The sequence below is a fragment of the Oryzias melastigma genome, linkage group LG3 (assembly GCF_002922805.2).
Source record: "Oryzias melastigma strain HK-1 linkage group LG3, ASM292280v2, whole genome shotgun sequence".
Classification (NCBI taxonomy): domain Eukaryota; kingdom Metazoa; phylum Chordata; class Actinopteri; order Beloniformes; family Adrianichthyidae; genus Oryzias; species Oryzias melastigma.
In genome coordinates this window covers 17,821,340-17,835,888 of record NC_050514.1, presented here as the reverse complement: position 1 = coordinate 17,835,888, position 14,549 = coordinate 17,821,340, and the positions used below count along the sequence as shown (strand labels likewise).

The 14,549-nt window shown below is 37.1% G+C and overlaps 1 protein-coding gene across 1 annotated transcript in view; it reads right to left on the bottom strand.

Annotated features, from left to right (window-relative positions):
- The window catches only part of cpne7 (copine VII), a 35,572-nt gene that overhangs the window by 12,959 nt on the left and 8,064 nt on the right, over nt 1-14,549 (bottom strand). Inside the window, exons 5-11 of the mRNA XM_024295712.2 lie at nt 11,899-11,973; nt 7,884-7,967; nt 7,718-7,807; nt 7,509-7,607; nt 7,087-7,173; nt 5,887-5,946; nt 5,307-5,440 (exon numbers count right to left, since the gene is read on the bottom strand). Of these exons, the coding sequence (XP_024151480.1) occupies nt 5,307-5,440; nt 5,887-5,946; nt 7,087-7,173; nt 7,509-7,607; nt 7,718-7,807; nt 7,884-7,967; nt 11,899-11,973 (629 nt within the window). The remainder of the gene's footprint in view (nt 1-5,306; nt 5,441-5,886; nt 5,947-7,086; nt 7,174-7,508; nt 7,608-7,717; nt 7,808-7,883; nt 7,968-11,898; nt 11,974-14,549) is intronic.

Here is a 14,549-nt window from a genome sequence, read left to right as displayed (position 1 = left end):
CAGCGCACCATTTAGACGAGCAGATTCTGCCGCTTGGTTCCAGCGGCTGCTCCCCGTCAAAGCTCGGGCTCTTCCTTAAGCAGGAACACAACATTTGTGTTTATAAATCCTTGTTTTTATCTTCCACTCTGTGTGACCTTCATTGTTTGCACCGTGGTGTCTGAGAAAAGTATTGAAATGGACCAAATGTTTTAAACATGCGCTTCAGCAGAAATGTTGACAAATGCACAACATCTATGAGTGTTCTCCATGAGTTGTTGATGTTTTGATCATATGTGTTGCATCATTTTTAAGGTCTGGTCTGCTGGAGGGCGTGCAGGTTGTGCAGAGTACTCCATCTTAGTTTTTATGCTTCTGTTGATGTTTTTTTGCTGTATGTTTTCCTGCACTCCAGCATCATCCCACAGTCCAGAAACATCCACCAGATTGATCTGTGCTTTCGTAGGAGTGGGTTTTGGCCTGCGACTCTGAACAGAATGAAGTGGATAGACTTGTCCTGTTGACAGTATTTTGTATGATTTACTGTATTATTTGGTTTTCCAATTCATGTTTTCAGTACGATTTGTTTTTACTCTGCATGACTAATAAAGCAAAAAGAAGTAAAAACATCACGATTTAAACAAAACGTGTTCTCTCTGTGTCCACAAAGCTTGATCAAACTAATCTTTTATGAGGATTTCCCAAATACTGTCTAAACACATTTTCTTTTGTTCTACTTTTAGCCCAACTTGAATTTATTTTTTATACAGAGAAAATCTGAACAGTTTGGAAGCATGACTCCTCATCAAATCAATCAAGTGAAAGATTCAAAAGCATTGTTCCCGTCATTTAAAATACATTTTTTAACAGTCTAAAAGTCTCAGATCCTGACCTGAGTTACACTTTCAATCTTCAAGTCTATCCTTTCTTTTTCATAGCTCACTCTCTGCTCTGCTCTGTAACCAGATGTCACATCTTTGAATCCTATAAGTCCAGAATGGGTTATTTCTCTAATTGATTTATTATTATTATTATTATTATTGTGCTTTGGTATTCAATATCTCAGAGTCATTTTTCCTTTTTAAGATCCTCATGATATGATGTCTCATTGTTTAATATTAATATAGTTTAGTATGATAATTTGAGTTTGTATTCTTTTCTTTTCTGGACTTCTTGATCTGTGTAGTGAGTTGTTCCTGTCATTATCAGCGTAACAAAGACAATGAGTAATATAGGAGCTGTCCAGCTGTACAGTTTTGAGCCAGATGCCAGATCAGAGAAAGAAAATAAGATGTGCACGGATCTATTTGTTTACAGGTGGATGCATCTGAATGGAGAAAGTTTTTGATCATTTTTTTCATCACCCTGATTCACCACCAATTTAATAAAGAAATATTCAGAAGTGATCTTTTAATTTTCTTTATATATGTCATCCATCATGAGAAAAATGCTACAAAAACATGTTAAAAGCAGAAAAAATCATTTGTATGTTTTTTTAAATGGTAAATATGTGTTATAAAATACAAATTTTTATGTGAACCATAAATCAGCACAAATCTGGATAAAAGAAGATAAAATAAGAGATAAACCAACATGGCAAAAGCAGAATTTTTTCTCCATGTCTTTACCTCTAACATGTTGTTTTGTCATCCAGTGAAAAATTAAGCTGCATTTTTTTATAAAGTTGAAAAAAAAGTAATTCTGTTGTAGTAAACAGTGCATCTAGAATGAATGCTACTACATTTCTTTTTTGTTTCCCTACAAACATGGCTCAGTAGAATAACACAGCACAGAAGGGTATTTTGCCCACAATATTCAATTACAATCAATATTCTCGAAAGGAAATGCAAGAGTGACTCCAGCGTTCCATATCTTTCATAGATCCTCCATGCAAGGCTTGGCTTTTATGGTATAATGTGTCCTGAATGGAAATAAAAAAGAAATATAGGATTTCCTCTTCACTGCATCTATTTGAGTTTCCACCTGAGTTTTTTTTTCATATTCATCTAAATAACCAATTTAATAGAGGCCTCACTCCCACCAGTGTGACCTTTTAAACACAGTGAGGGAACCTGAGTGAATGCATTTTAAGAATTATGAATAGCTGCTATTGGTTTTGTAAGCAGAGATAAGTATAATAGTCCTCACAAATAGAATTTAGTCAAGCTTAACTAATTTTCCCTGACGTGAAATGCGACTATTGCTATCATTAATAAGGCAAATGTGGGCAACTTTATGTCACGCCTCTGGGATTGAATCTGCCTTGAAACTTCAATACAAATATTTTCTTTCCAGTAGCATAGTGGATTTAGCTGATGTTTGATCTAACAGGCTTAAATCACAGAAAAGATAAAATTGTAGTTTTTTTTCCCCAGTTTTGCTGTCAAGTACATTGTGGTCCTGCTCACTTTGTCAGCACATGCGAGGATGTGAGGAGCGACAGCAAAATATGCCTGATGTAAGAGCCATCTTTAGAGAAGTGAACGAGTCTCCACCCACGCAGACAAAAGCTCGTCACTCAAACTTTGTAAATCACTCCTCTGCAAGGACTCCAAAAAACCCACGTCACCTGTATTTACTAAAGGCTAAAAGGTTTGCTTGCCCACACTTTACACCTCAACGAAAATTCCCAGATCAGAGGTAAAGACTGCCTACACTAGCAGCCGCTGTTTGCCCTGAGGCGCGTTTCCGTGCACGGTGCTGCCGAGTCCATGCAGTCGTGTGCAAAAGAAAGAAAACATCCTTTCAATGAGGTTTCACGTGTCAGGATAATATAAAGAGAGATGTTCCAAGAGAATAAATAACTGTAAAATTACAGAGACTCAACTCCAATGAAAATTGTGTTTTGGTGTTTTTAACAAATATTTTAGTCATGATGAGAGACAAAAAATAAGATTAAAGCTGCGTTTCTTAGTATTTCTTGATTCAAATTGTATAACTAATATAAAGTTATAAATACAATTCTAGTCCAATGAAATTAGCTTTTTAAGTCCTAATAATTGTTTGAAATGAATCATAAGAGGGAATCAGGAGCAGATGCTGTTTGAAAAAGCTTGTAGTTCTTACATAGAGACTATAACCGGTAGGAACAGTTGTAAAGAGTACCTGAAAACTAAGCTTGAGTAAAAGTACAGGAAAAAACAAAAATATTAAAGTTACTGTAAATATTACTTTATTATATCCAAGTTATAAGTCACCAATTCTGATAATACTTGAGTACAAGTTTTCAAGTATTTTACTCATATTGAATGTAGGCTCAAAGAACGCCAAGAAATGTGAAAAACAATAAAATGTATATTTATGAGGTTTTATATCCTAATATTTATAGAAATTATATTTAATACCTCAATGTTTCAAAATGGCAGAGCAAAAAATATAAAAAAATGGAACAAAAAATTCAGTCTCCATTTACTCGTACTTTATACCACTGTCGGTTGGCCACAAGCTCCTGTCTCCCCTTCATTCCAATGCACTCGTAGACATATAGGCGCATTGACGTCTTTCTTTTCCTCGTTTGACTCAAAACTGAGCAGCTGATGGCTTCAATATTGCTCGCCATCTTGTCCCACCATTAATATAAGGTTGGAGGTGTAAGCTAGAGTGAGAGATTCTGCAAACTGGATGATGGGGATGGGATTACTCCGCATCAACAACCCAGTCCACGACTTTTCAATAAACTCCTGCTGCTCTGCAGAAACCATGTCCGAAAAATTGACTGAGGTTTTTCCTAAAAGCATTATAATGAAAATTAAAAGACAACTGGGAGCTCTTTGAAAATAGATCTAACGATGATCTGTGTGTAACTTTGAAAAAAATCTAAAAATATATATATATTTTCAAGGGTTATGTAATAAAATGTAGTTAGATGTAGACATTTTTCATACACAGCATCTCTTCAGTTTTGCTCAAATGCAAACAAACGATAGTATAAATGTCATAACTTTGTTAGCTTTACACTTTTTTCCTTTCATGACTCCGTGAGAAAATAAAACGCCTAAGCTGTAAGGATGAGCCACTAATTTTTTTGTGTCTTTGGAGCTACAGAATGCCCTGAATGCTATAATTAGCTATACAGTGCTCCCCTGACATTCAATAGAAGGATCTGCATAAATCAAAGAGTCAGAGTGTTAATCCTCATCTGGCTTAGTTTCAACAGATGAGAGCATCTTTCTCTGAAGAGCACCGGCCTCAAATTTTCCTGTAATTAAATGATATTTTCCACAAAATCCAATGCTTTTACCAGCACGTTCACTCACAGTGACACGAATTTTCCCATGAAAGTACTTTTCTGTGTTGCTACATGCAGCAGCGTCCCTGTATTTACATCAGATTCCACCCCCTGCTGTTTCTTCCAAAGCCATTATGCTCTCCACTTTATTTTGAAGTGTCTGCCATCTTGGTGGAGACCCCATCTCTGCACGAGTTTGCCTCAAATTCAGTGTAATGAGCCTTTGAAGAATCAAAAGAACTTGTCACCACAGTAACTATGACATCCAATCAAAACACTGCACCACAACTGACATGCCAATAAGGTGCAGCTTTGTACTTTGCAGAACAAAAATTTCAAAATTTCCAAAGAATAAAAAGATTCCTTTGAACCTGAAGCTACAACGGATATCGCAAGTTATATGCTTGGAAAAAATATTATGTAACACATAGGTAAAGGTAGAAGAATGCACCACTCTTTCACGTGAGAACACCTCAACTTGCACTGTGTAGTTCATACACTGACTTGTTTTGTGAATACTGCAGCTCACTCCTCCTTTCTTGAAAAAAGTTTTTAGCACGTTATTCTCTCTAAAATAAAGCATGAATGAATGACTTGTGGGATAATTTGTTTCTCCTCCAGTATTTCCAGATTAGCTTAGCAATGAATAATGTCGGCAGCAGATTTCAATAATGCGAGCAGACACTAAACATCGTCCGCTTTCATCATCTGAGACAGCATCTTCACCTATTACGGAGCCGCATCTCATTTTAGTGGAGAGTGATGCCTTCTACTCAAACATTACAGAGTATGTCAGGTGCTAAATACATTTCTGTGAAAAACTAAATGTGAGGGGAAAAGTGGTCTGTATCCCACTTCCATTAGCTTCATAACAACCTGGCGAGCTGAAATGCAATATGCTGCAGGAGTCTGTATTTGCACTCCACATTTCCCATTATAGTCCTTTGCTGTGGTATGGATGGAGTGGCTCATTTCGGTGAAAAGAGAGTCCAGCGAAATGGCAAGCGCGGAGCACTCTAACTGTACTCGGCATCAAGAGACACTCTCAGTTCCTGCAGGCTCCTCAGAGCCTTTTCTGAGAAACAGAAGATTGACACACCTGTCATAGTCTTGACAGATCTCACCGACGGCTATCAGAGCCTTCAGGTACTCGTTAGGCTGGTAGGGGTTGATGTAGTGCAATGAGCAGCTGTTCCTCGGGTCTCCGTTGGAGGCTGTGAAGTCGATGGCAACCTGGCAGGAAGAAAATGAAAAAGGAAACTGTGGACAATACAGCAAAATCAATTTTTCCTTTTGCTCCTTGTCTGCAGCAAAGAGGTTCTTATCATGTTATGAGGGAGGCTGAAACGTCTAATGGTCAAGTAAATCGTATGATCGAAGGCAGAAGCTTGCATTCTTTTACACCCACACCAGCTTGAAAGTTTGAGCTCACATGCTCTGTAGCAGCATTCCTCATAATTATTATTCATTGCTTCTGTGATCCAATGGCAAATAGCACTACAGTGCAGACCAAAGGTTGAAAGTTTCTATATGTTCCATGAAGCTTCCTACATGTAATAAAAATAACTGTACTGACATTCGAATAAGAGATAAGACAAATAAACTCAACAGAGCGCCTCGATTCAGGAGTACATTATTAGGAAAAAGCTCTTTTAATGTATCACAATTGTTCAGTTTACCGTAAAATGAATCTGGCATCCTCCCATGATGTAATCTAAGAAGGAGTACACTCTGTGGAGCTGCAGGAGAAACAAAAATATACATTTTTCCTCAAGCAAAATCTTGTTTAAGACAGTCATGTGGTCAGTGTAACCAAGATATATCTAGATATAACTTATATGAACGATAACATGTTGAATCATTTCTTGTAAATGGATAACCATTTATGAGCATTTATAAATTATAAAACACCAGTTTAGAATGGCCTGGCCAATTTAAGTGAGCGTTTCCATTGAATTTTGGTCTACCAAGGTTGATAGCGTATCTGTGCAAACGTAACGGTGCGACTAGAGCGGTTTTGCAGATCATGTGTGTCTCCAGTCCCTAATCTTTACTAAATAAATGCAAAGAATTTAATATTCTTTGCAAGAAGATTGCAGGAGGCGAAGTAGAAGAGGACAAAACTTTCGGTTTGGATCTTGAGACGGAAAATGCGCTGATGGACGCTTGCTGTTGTCGTAAGACCTTTCCACCAATCAATGGATTTTATCATATGATAGTAGCTCTGCCCAAACTGGTCCGTTTAATTTTTTTATGGACTTACAACCAACAACGTAGCAAAATTGGTACAAATTGGTTTGGTCCATTTTAGGATGGAAACCCTTAATATACTGTACTGGTTCGGTTCAGTCTGGTCTGGACCACTCGGTGGAAACGAGGCATTTGAGGTCCTGCTTATGTAAATCTGCAGTTTTATTTTTAAGCCCTAGAGTTTAGTTTTACAGAGTAAACTACAGGATGAGAATGCGAGGTCGGGAGTTCAAATCCACTGTTGGATCATGTCAAAAACTTTTCACCCAAGCAAAAGTGTTCACATGATTTTCAATAGTGTCATGGTTCCCTGGGTAAAATCTCATCTGTCCCACGAATGGGTGGACCAAAGGCCAAGTCTCCATTATCATCATTTCTTTTTTTTTTTTTTAGAAATTTTTTTGTTCTCAAATTCCAAATTTTTCATTAATTTTAAAGTATATTTTTAGGATCTTCCTACGTTTTTATTTTTAATTTTGTTACATAAACCACAGTTGACAATAAAAGAGGGATGAGTCACATGTGGAGAACAAATTTCACACACCCTGGTGTGTGACGACTATCGGGACTTTGACTAGAACTCATTTTTCATTCAGTGCAGTTGACGTGTATCCAGAGCGGGTTCATACCTTGAGGTCGTTGAGGATGACAACCCCTGAATTTTTATAATTCCTCTTCTTCTGCTTGTATTTGGGGTTCACACAGTCCCATGTCACCTTCAGTGGAGCGAGTCAGAAATCAGAAACAGCAGCAAAAAGCATATTGACCATGCAGATTCTATCAGCAGATCATCCTGAAATCCTTATTAGGTGGGGAAATGGGTTACAGGGTCACTGAGGCGTTATCAAGACAAACCACCACAGAGACACTTCTACAGCCAGTTCCAAATCACCACTTAGCCTGACATTCATGTTCTTGGACTGTGTGAGGACACCAGAGGACCAGACAAAACCCACAAGAGCACAGGGAATAGAATTTAATAAAAGCCATATTGAAAACGGATGAAGGAGTAATATTGATGCCTAGTCTTCACTTTTAACTTTTCACTGACCTTATTTCCACTGGAAATTTTCTGCATTTCCCTGAAAGTGGCGTAGAACTCGCCGATGAAATCGTGCTTCCCCCTGGAGTCATAATCCCACACTAGGCACTGTGCCGCACACAGAAAACACTGCTTACTCCTGCTGAATTGCTTAATGAATCCTACTTGAGTGGTATATTGATAATTCCCTCCAAATATAAGTAAAAAGAGGCGTATACCTTGAGCTTCCGGTCCTCATTACAGCTGCACAGAGACATGAGTGAGACTTTGAAGGGCTCCCACACTGGATTCAGATTGTTTTTAATCACCTGTTGGATAATCCCTACAATGTTAGTGAGGCCTCAGGCTAAAGAAGTTGTTGAAAAGAAACTCCAAAGACTTTACCTCCGTTCTGTGGACGAGCTGCTCAGTTCCATCATCATTGATTTTGAAGATTTCCAAAAAAGGGTCTGACTTGCTAAAGAGATCCTGCAGAAACGAAGGGTGAAAAATAAGCAAATAATGTCTATTGTAAATTTGCATTCCTTAAAAAAGCTTGTTAGTTGCAATCTTTGCTAAGGGTTACATTTAGTGATATTGTTCAATTGTTTTCTTAAAACAACAATAACACAGTTTCTTTTTTTAAGTCACAGACATAAAAGTAACATTTTGTAAAATGAATAGCAAGGTTCACAAAACTTTAGTATGAAACATTTTTTACACTTCTTCCTTTGTGTGGAGCTTCCCACCCCCACTGTATTTGCATAATCAGACAACTTATCTCACAAAAATTTATTTTTAAAAATGTTTTATAGTTTCAGCATTTGAAAATGACAAAGACTTATTTAAGATATTGCTTGTTTTTGTTAAAGTCCCGCTCCAATCACCTTTTGATCGACTTAGAGTTCAGTGGTCTTTAATTTTTTTTTCCAAAATAAAACAAAAAAAAATGTAAAATTTTCATAATTTTTACAGAGACGTAGTTGATCAGAAATTTGCCTTTGAGTTGTAGGTGGGACCATTGGCTCACAGTAAGTCTGCCTCCACTTCCCGTCATCAATCTGTTACGCTTACAGCCCCTCAAAGCCTTAAGATAATTTTTCCGGGACAACAAAAATGGCGAGCACCATTGGAGCTGTTCAGTCGTACAGTTTTAAGCCAGATACCAGCTCAGATTAGAAAAACAAAGACATTAATGGATCTATTTGCTTGCAAGTGGATGCATCAGCATGGAGTACAGCATGCAGCTTGTAGCCAACCGATTACGTCTCAGCAACATGCTCTTTCTTTTTATTTGTCTGCTCCCTATTCACAACGATTTGAAAGGAAATACTTAGAAATGCAATTTAAGCTTGATTTTTTTTTTTATATATGTCCTCCATCATCAGAAAAATGCCACAAGAAAACCACACAAAAAATCATTTTCCTCTGAGTGGGTCTTTAATGGAATTTTCCTTCCAAACAGGTTTTTATGCAGTCCTGAAAAACCTCTAGTGATTCCTGCCGTCAATATCACATGTTTACTCGAGAAAACTGATTTCTTTCACACTGCGTGTCTTTCCATGCAGATGCATGAATTAGGAAATGTTCTCATTCATTTACATCCTGAGTGTTTGGGGGGGGGGGGACACACACTCAGTGTTTAAACATAAACATACAAAACATTTGGCATCCCATGCAGTTATTTGTGGCTTCCTTACATCAGCTCCAGTAGAGGCGTCTGGGAGCAGAGGCGGCGCTAACTATTTAGGTCAATTGATTCTTCAGGGAGGAAAACAAATAATTACTGTTGTGTAAGTCTGTGGCTGTTGCAGTTGGGTGGGTGAGGGGGCTTTGTGTACATGAGATGAGACAATTAAGGGTGCATTTCCCGCCACATTAGCCAGATAAGTCTCCTGAGGGATAGCAGTGGGAAAAAAATAAAGAAATAAAAACAATTTTAGAGCTGTAGCATCCTCTTTTTGTTGCTATGGCAACTGCTGGCCTGTGGCATCAGCTCCATGGACTAATGAGGCACTCGTGTCAAGATTTAATCTTTGGCTAACAATGACGTTAATTGTGGTATCATTACCAGATACCACAATCTGTCACATTAAAAGCCTCTGTTCACCTGCAGGCATCCTCAGTGAATGTATACTGCAGGTTAGGGACACGACCGACAAGCAATCTGCCTGAAACATCAGGTCGGCTCTGTCATTACTTGTTACATGGAAGTGGATCTCTTCTTCGTCTTCTATCTGAGTGTCATTATATGAACAAATGTCTGTTTTTACAGATTTTGGTTTACTTTTCATCTAAATTTAAGCTTTTGTGATACACAAAAAAAGCAATTTTGCTGCTGGTGACTTTGATGCTCCCACAATGCATTTCACATGTATTTATTCACATGACTGAGGAAGACGGCACAAAATAATATCTAAATCTCAGTAAAATATCGGCCCGCACAATAAATCGCAAATTTATTGTAACCGCGATATTAGCCGTGTATCGCAAAAGATGTCGGAAACCACAACATCTGTTCTCCATAAATGTTTACACACATGCTAATACAGTCATGACATATTAATAAATCAAATAGAGTCCTCATTTGACCAATCAGATGGATCCCTTTCATGAAAAATGCCTGCCTTCTATGTAGGTGACAGTCTTTTGGAGTATATTTTAAGTTATGTTGACTTTATTTAAATAAAACTGCTCCACCACAAATTATAGTTGTTTTTTGCTTGCTTTATGTTCTTGTATTACAACTCATATCATCATAGCAATATTGATCACTAATATTGCACATTGCAAGTTTTCCTCATATTGTCCAACCTTAGTAAAATACTATATTGTTCATATAGGGTGAGTTATTACTGTATAGATGGAAAGTTTGTGTCTCATTTTCACAGTAAAACTAATTTATTAAACCATAAAAATATGTTGCACAAATATTTTTCCATTCTCCTTCTTTTATTAAACAGCAAAACAGTGTGAAAAGCTAATCTCCTTATCTCCTCTGCAAGTAAAAGAAAATAAAACACATTTTTTTTCCCCCAACATCCATTTTTTAATTTAATTTTCTTTACGGTTGGTTGATTATTCGGTAATTCTACAGGACAGGTAGGATCAAGGACAAGGAAAAATTCAGTAAAATTTGAAATGCGAGGGTTTATTAAGAAAGACTTGAAAAAAAAAGGAAATTTGGTTTGGATTCAAACGAACAGGGAAACAAAAGCACACACAATCAGAAAGCAGTCCCAAGATGTCAGAGGTTCAGATGCAAAATAGAGTTACCCAAGATTGGATGAGGAGACAGAAACTGGAAAGAAGCGCAACAAAGAAGCGGAGATTGAAAAACCAGCTTGTGGAAAGTTTTACACTCAATTACAAAGATAATCTGACATGAAACACCATCAAGGACGACAAACTCTGAGGTGAGTCATCGCAGAAAGATCACAGGGGTGAGACGTTCAAGCAAACACCGAACACGGAGAAAGAGACGACAGGGACTGAAGTAAATATAATGCATCAGACTTAACTGAACTTGAAGCTTAAATCCAATACAAAGTCGAATTTACAAGTAAAGCATAACCCAAACTATATTAGAGCATAAGCTTTCTCCACCAGCTGTTCATTCCTGCCAAAGACATTCATAGAGCAGCAGAAAGGAACAAGGTTGATGTCAGTTTTTAAATATTTTAGTATAAAACCTGTACACTTGTATTTTAACAGGATTTTAACACTTTTTTCCCTGTTTAGATGTTTTGTAATTTATCTATTGGGAAGCTAAGACTTTAAATTAAGTAGAAAAATAAATGTCGAAGATAAAGTAATAATCATAAGCAAAATAATTTTTTATTTTATATCATTAATTTATTTATTTACTTGCACTTTTATTTATTTTTTAAATTATGTTTTTTTGTCAAGAGTACAGACACCCAGAGAGTCAAAATTGCTGTAAATGTCAAACTGTAATTTCCAAAGCAAATGCACATGCTGTGTGTAACATTGAGAATCAAGGTCAACCCTTGAATCTGGACTCTAAAAGCCTGCTGCCGAGAACCCAGTATGACTCAGATCATCAGAACTGTAAGTGGATGTAAGCTCCTGCTGTCTTTTTGATTGAACTACGCCCTGGGCGAAGTTTGAACATGTAAGAGCAAGAGCAGCTGGGGTCAGCTGTTTCCTGCCTTGAAGTGGAAGTACATACTTCCTTTAAGATGTTATGTACTGAATTGATTTTCTATTTTTTTATATGTTTCTAAAGACATAAATGTCTTATTTTTATACATATCGGTGGCAATAAAACCTCCCGGGTGCTTTTCCCTGGAAGTGATGAAACCAGCCTGTAACCACGACAACATGAGGAGCATCACATTATCGCTACCTCACAACTTGTATAGTTTTGTTAAACGACTAACTAAATCACAGGCCTCACCTTATCATCAAGCTTCTTGGCACAGAAAAAGAGCTCCACATACCCATTATTGCCAGAAATTTCTTCAGCGTGCACCTAGAAGAAGAAAAAAGAGGTTTCAATAAGATTTCATTTGACAGAAATACATCATTAATGCCTGAAACTTTTGCAAACACACCAGAGAAAAGAACTGTCAGAGTCCCACTCCAATTATTTTTTTATCTATTTTAAAATTGTTCCGACACTGTAAAAAGTGAAACATTAGATCAATCAACAAAAGCTCTGTAATTTTTAAAATTTTAAGTTGAGTAAACCATCAACTCCAAATTTTAATTTGATGAAACCAACAGTTTTAATTGTAACAAAGTAGAAATAAAAATGGTCAGGAATATTGGAGCTATATCGCCATACAGTTTTGAGCCAGATATCAGCTCAGATGAGGAAGACAAAGAGGTACATACATGGAAACATTGTGAAACAATTTGTTTAATTTAAGCATGTTAAATCTAGTTGCAGCCCATAACTATTGTAGATGAAGTTCATTAAAACAGCTCAGATGGATGAGAAGATAACGTTTGATTTTCAAACCTTCATTTTCAAAGTGCTGGGCTTTGAGGAAAACTAATAAAGCTGTATTTTGAGGACAAACTCAACTAAAATACTTTGTTGTTTTGTTCGTTTTTGTCATACTTTGAACATTGCTTTATAGATGATCAAATAATTGACTTTTAGCAAAAACTGGGAGGTTGGATGACAAACAGAGGTCCTCATCTAGTACATTAAAATGCCGAACAGGGTCACGGAAAGGCCACACTACAGCCTAGTTTCTAAATGTTCCTTTTTTTTTTAAAAAAAATGTGATTAAGATCAACATAACACGTTTTAAAAATCTTTAACAAATCCTTTCACTCTGTTTTCTCTTGCCATCTCCCAGCCTCGCACAGAATACAAGTCTGCTCTCCTGTGTGAAACACCGGAAAACCTCGCGTCAAACTCCCAGAACTGTGTCTGGGAAGCGAGTGAGGCCACGGCACAACAAAGCTTGACATTGATGGCTGGCAAAGTGGGGGAACTTGTGGGATTTACAAGACAGCCTGCCTTGTTCTGTAGCAGGGGAAGGTAAAAATCTTTATAGAAGGTGAAAGAGGTAAAAGGAAGAGGATGTTGGCGTCCATAGGGTGCTGTACAGTCTGTCCCCTCGTTAGGACGAAGGTTTGGATCTTAGTACTTTCATCATTTTCAGGTGAAGTTGGGCTTGTGTCTAAGAAGAACTCTAGTTAGGAATGTGTGAGGAAACTGTTAGTTGAAAAGAATTGCTTTAAAAAATACACATTTTGGGTCATCTGGTATAGAAGTGCTCAACAAATGTCATCAACACACCAAATTACATTTTATATTTACTTCACAAAGGGAAATAAAAACAAATTCTGGAAAAAAAAAAGTACAAAAATGGAATAAATAAAAATAAATATGTAAACCCCAAAATTCTTTTTAGACTGATGGAAGTGTTGGTGGTTCAAACCCCTGTTTGACAGCCTTGCCTGTTTTTTTTTCTACCTTTTTCCTGTTAAGTTACATTCAAAAAAAATGTATGAATATTTTTATTATTATAATATTAAATAAAAAAAACATTCAAAACCTTTTCCTATAAACACACAAGTACTGGAAGATGAACAATGTTTTTCTTCAGTCACTTTTTGTAATAATCACTTGTGTCTCCGTAAATGCTTTGCTTCTCAGAGCCTAATTAGCAATATTAGCCATGCGCTGCACATCCCCCATATTATCCTACACCCCCCGTTTGTGTTTGAGTTAGTGATTTGGGAGGTGAGGGCTTTTCCCATTTGGCAGAGCTTTTCCCAAATCATCTAGCTTGTAAGATACAATTGTTCCTGGTATCAATCCCTGATAGGACAGCTTTATAAGGTTCTCTTTGTTTGGGAGGTTTTTTTTTTGTTTGTTTTTCCCCCTCAAGTAGTTTTGTTTTCTTGTTCACAGCAAAAGGGGATTCATTATTCAAGCCAAACTGCAGCACAAAGCACAACTCACTAACAATCTAGCAAAAGTTTCCTTCCCATTTACATCCTTTAATTGCCTGTTTTCTCTCTCAGGAAGGATCATCCTTCCCCGAAATGTCCAGTAATTGTCTGTAGCCCATTTTTATGTTCCATCATTTAATCCTGGTCTACCGGATCATGCAGAGGGGTTTTATCGGTGGTGCAAATACACAACACACTGACACTAACATGTATATTTTTGGCTCAACTTCATCTACAGCCATATATGTTTACCAAAATGCTTTCCGATCTCATCAAAACCTAATTCCAAACATAACTTATATCCTAAAAATTCAATTTCAATCATCATTTGATCTTTTTTAAAAGCGTTTCCAGTGGTCTTTTAAGTATGATTATGCTGTTTTAAGCTAAAAAAAATAAAAATCCTGTTATTTTCTAAGACATAGTTCCAGCAGAGCAGCAGTAATTCATTAAAAAGGCTTACTCTTAAAGAGTAAGCCTGCCCCCACTTCCCATCATCAATTTGTTTACACTCTCTCCCGCTAGTTTAGTGGCTCTCACAACCCTGACCTAATGTTTCTAGTGCAATAAAAATGGTGGGCAAATAGCCAATAGACTGTTGGCATGGAGCAACCCCGCCCCCCTTTCCCTTCC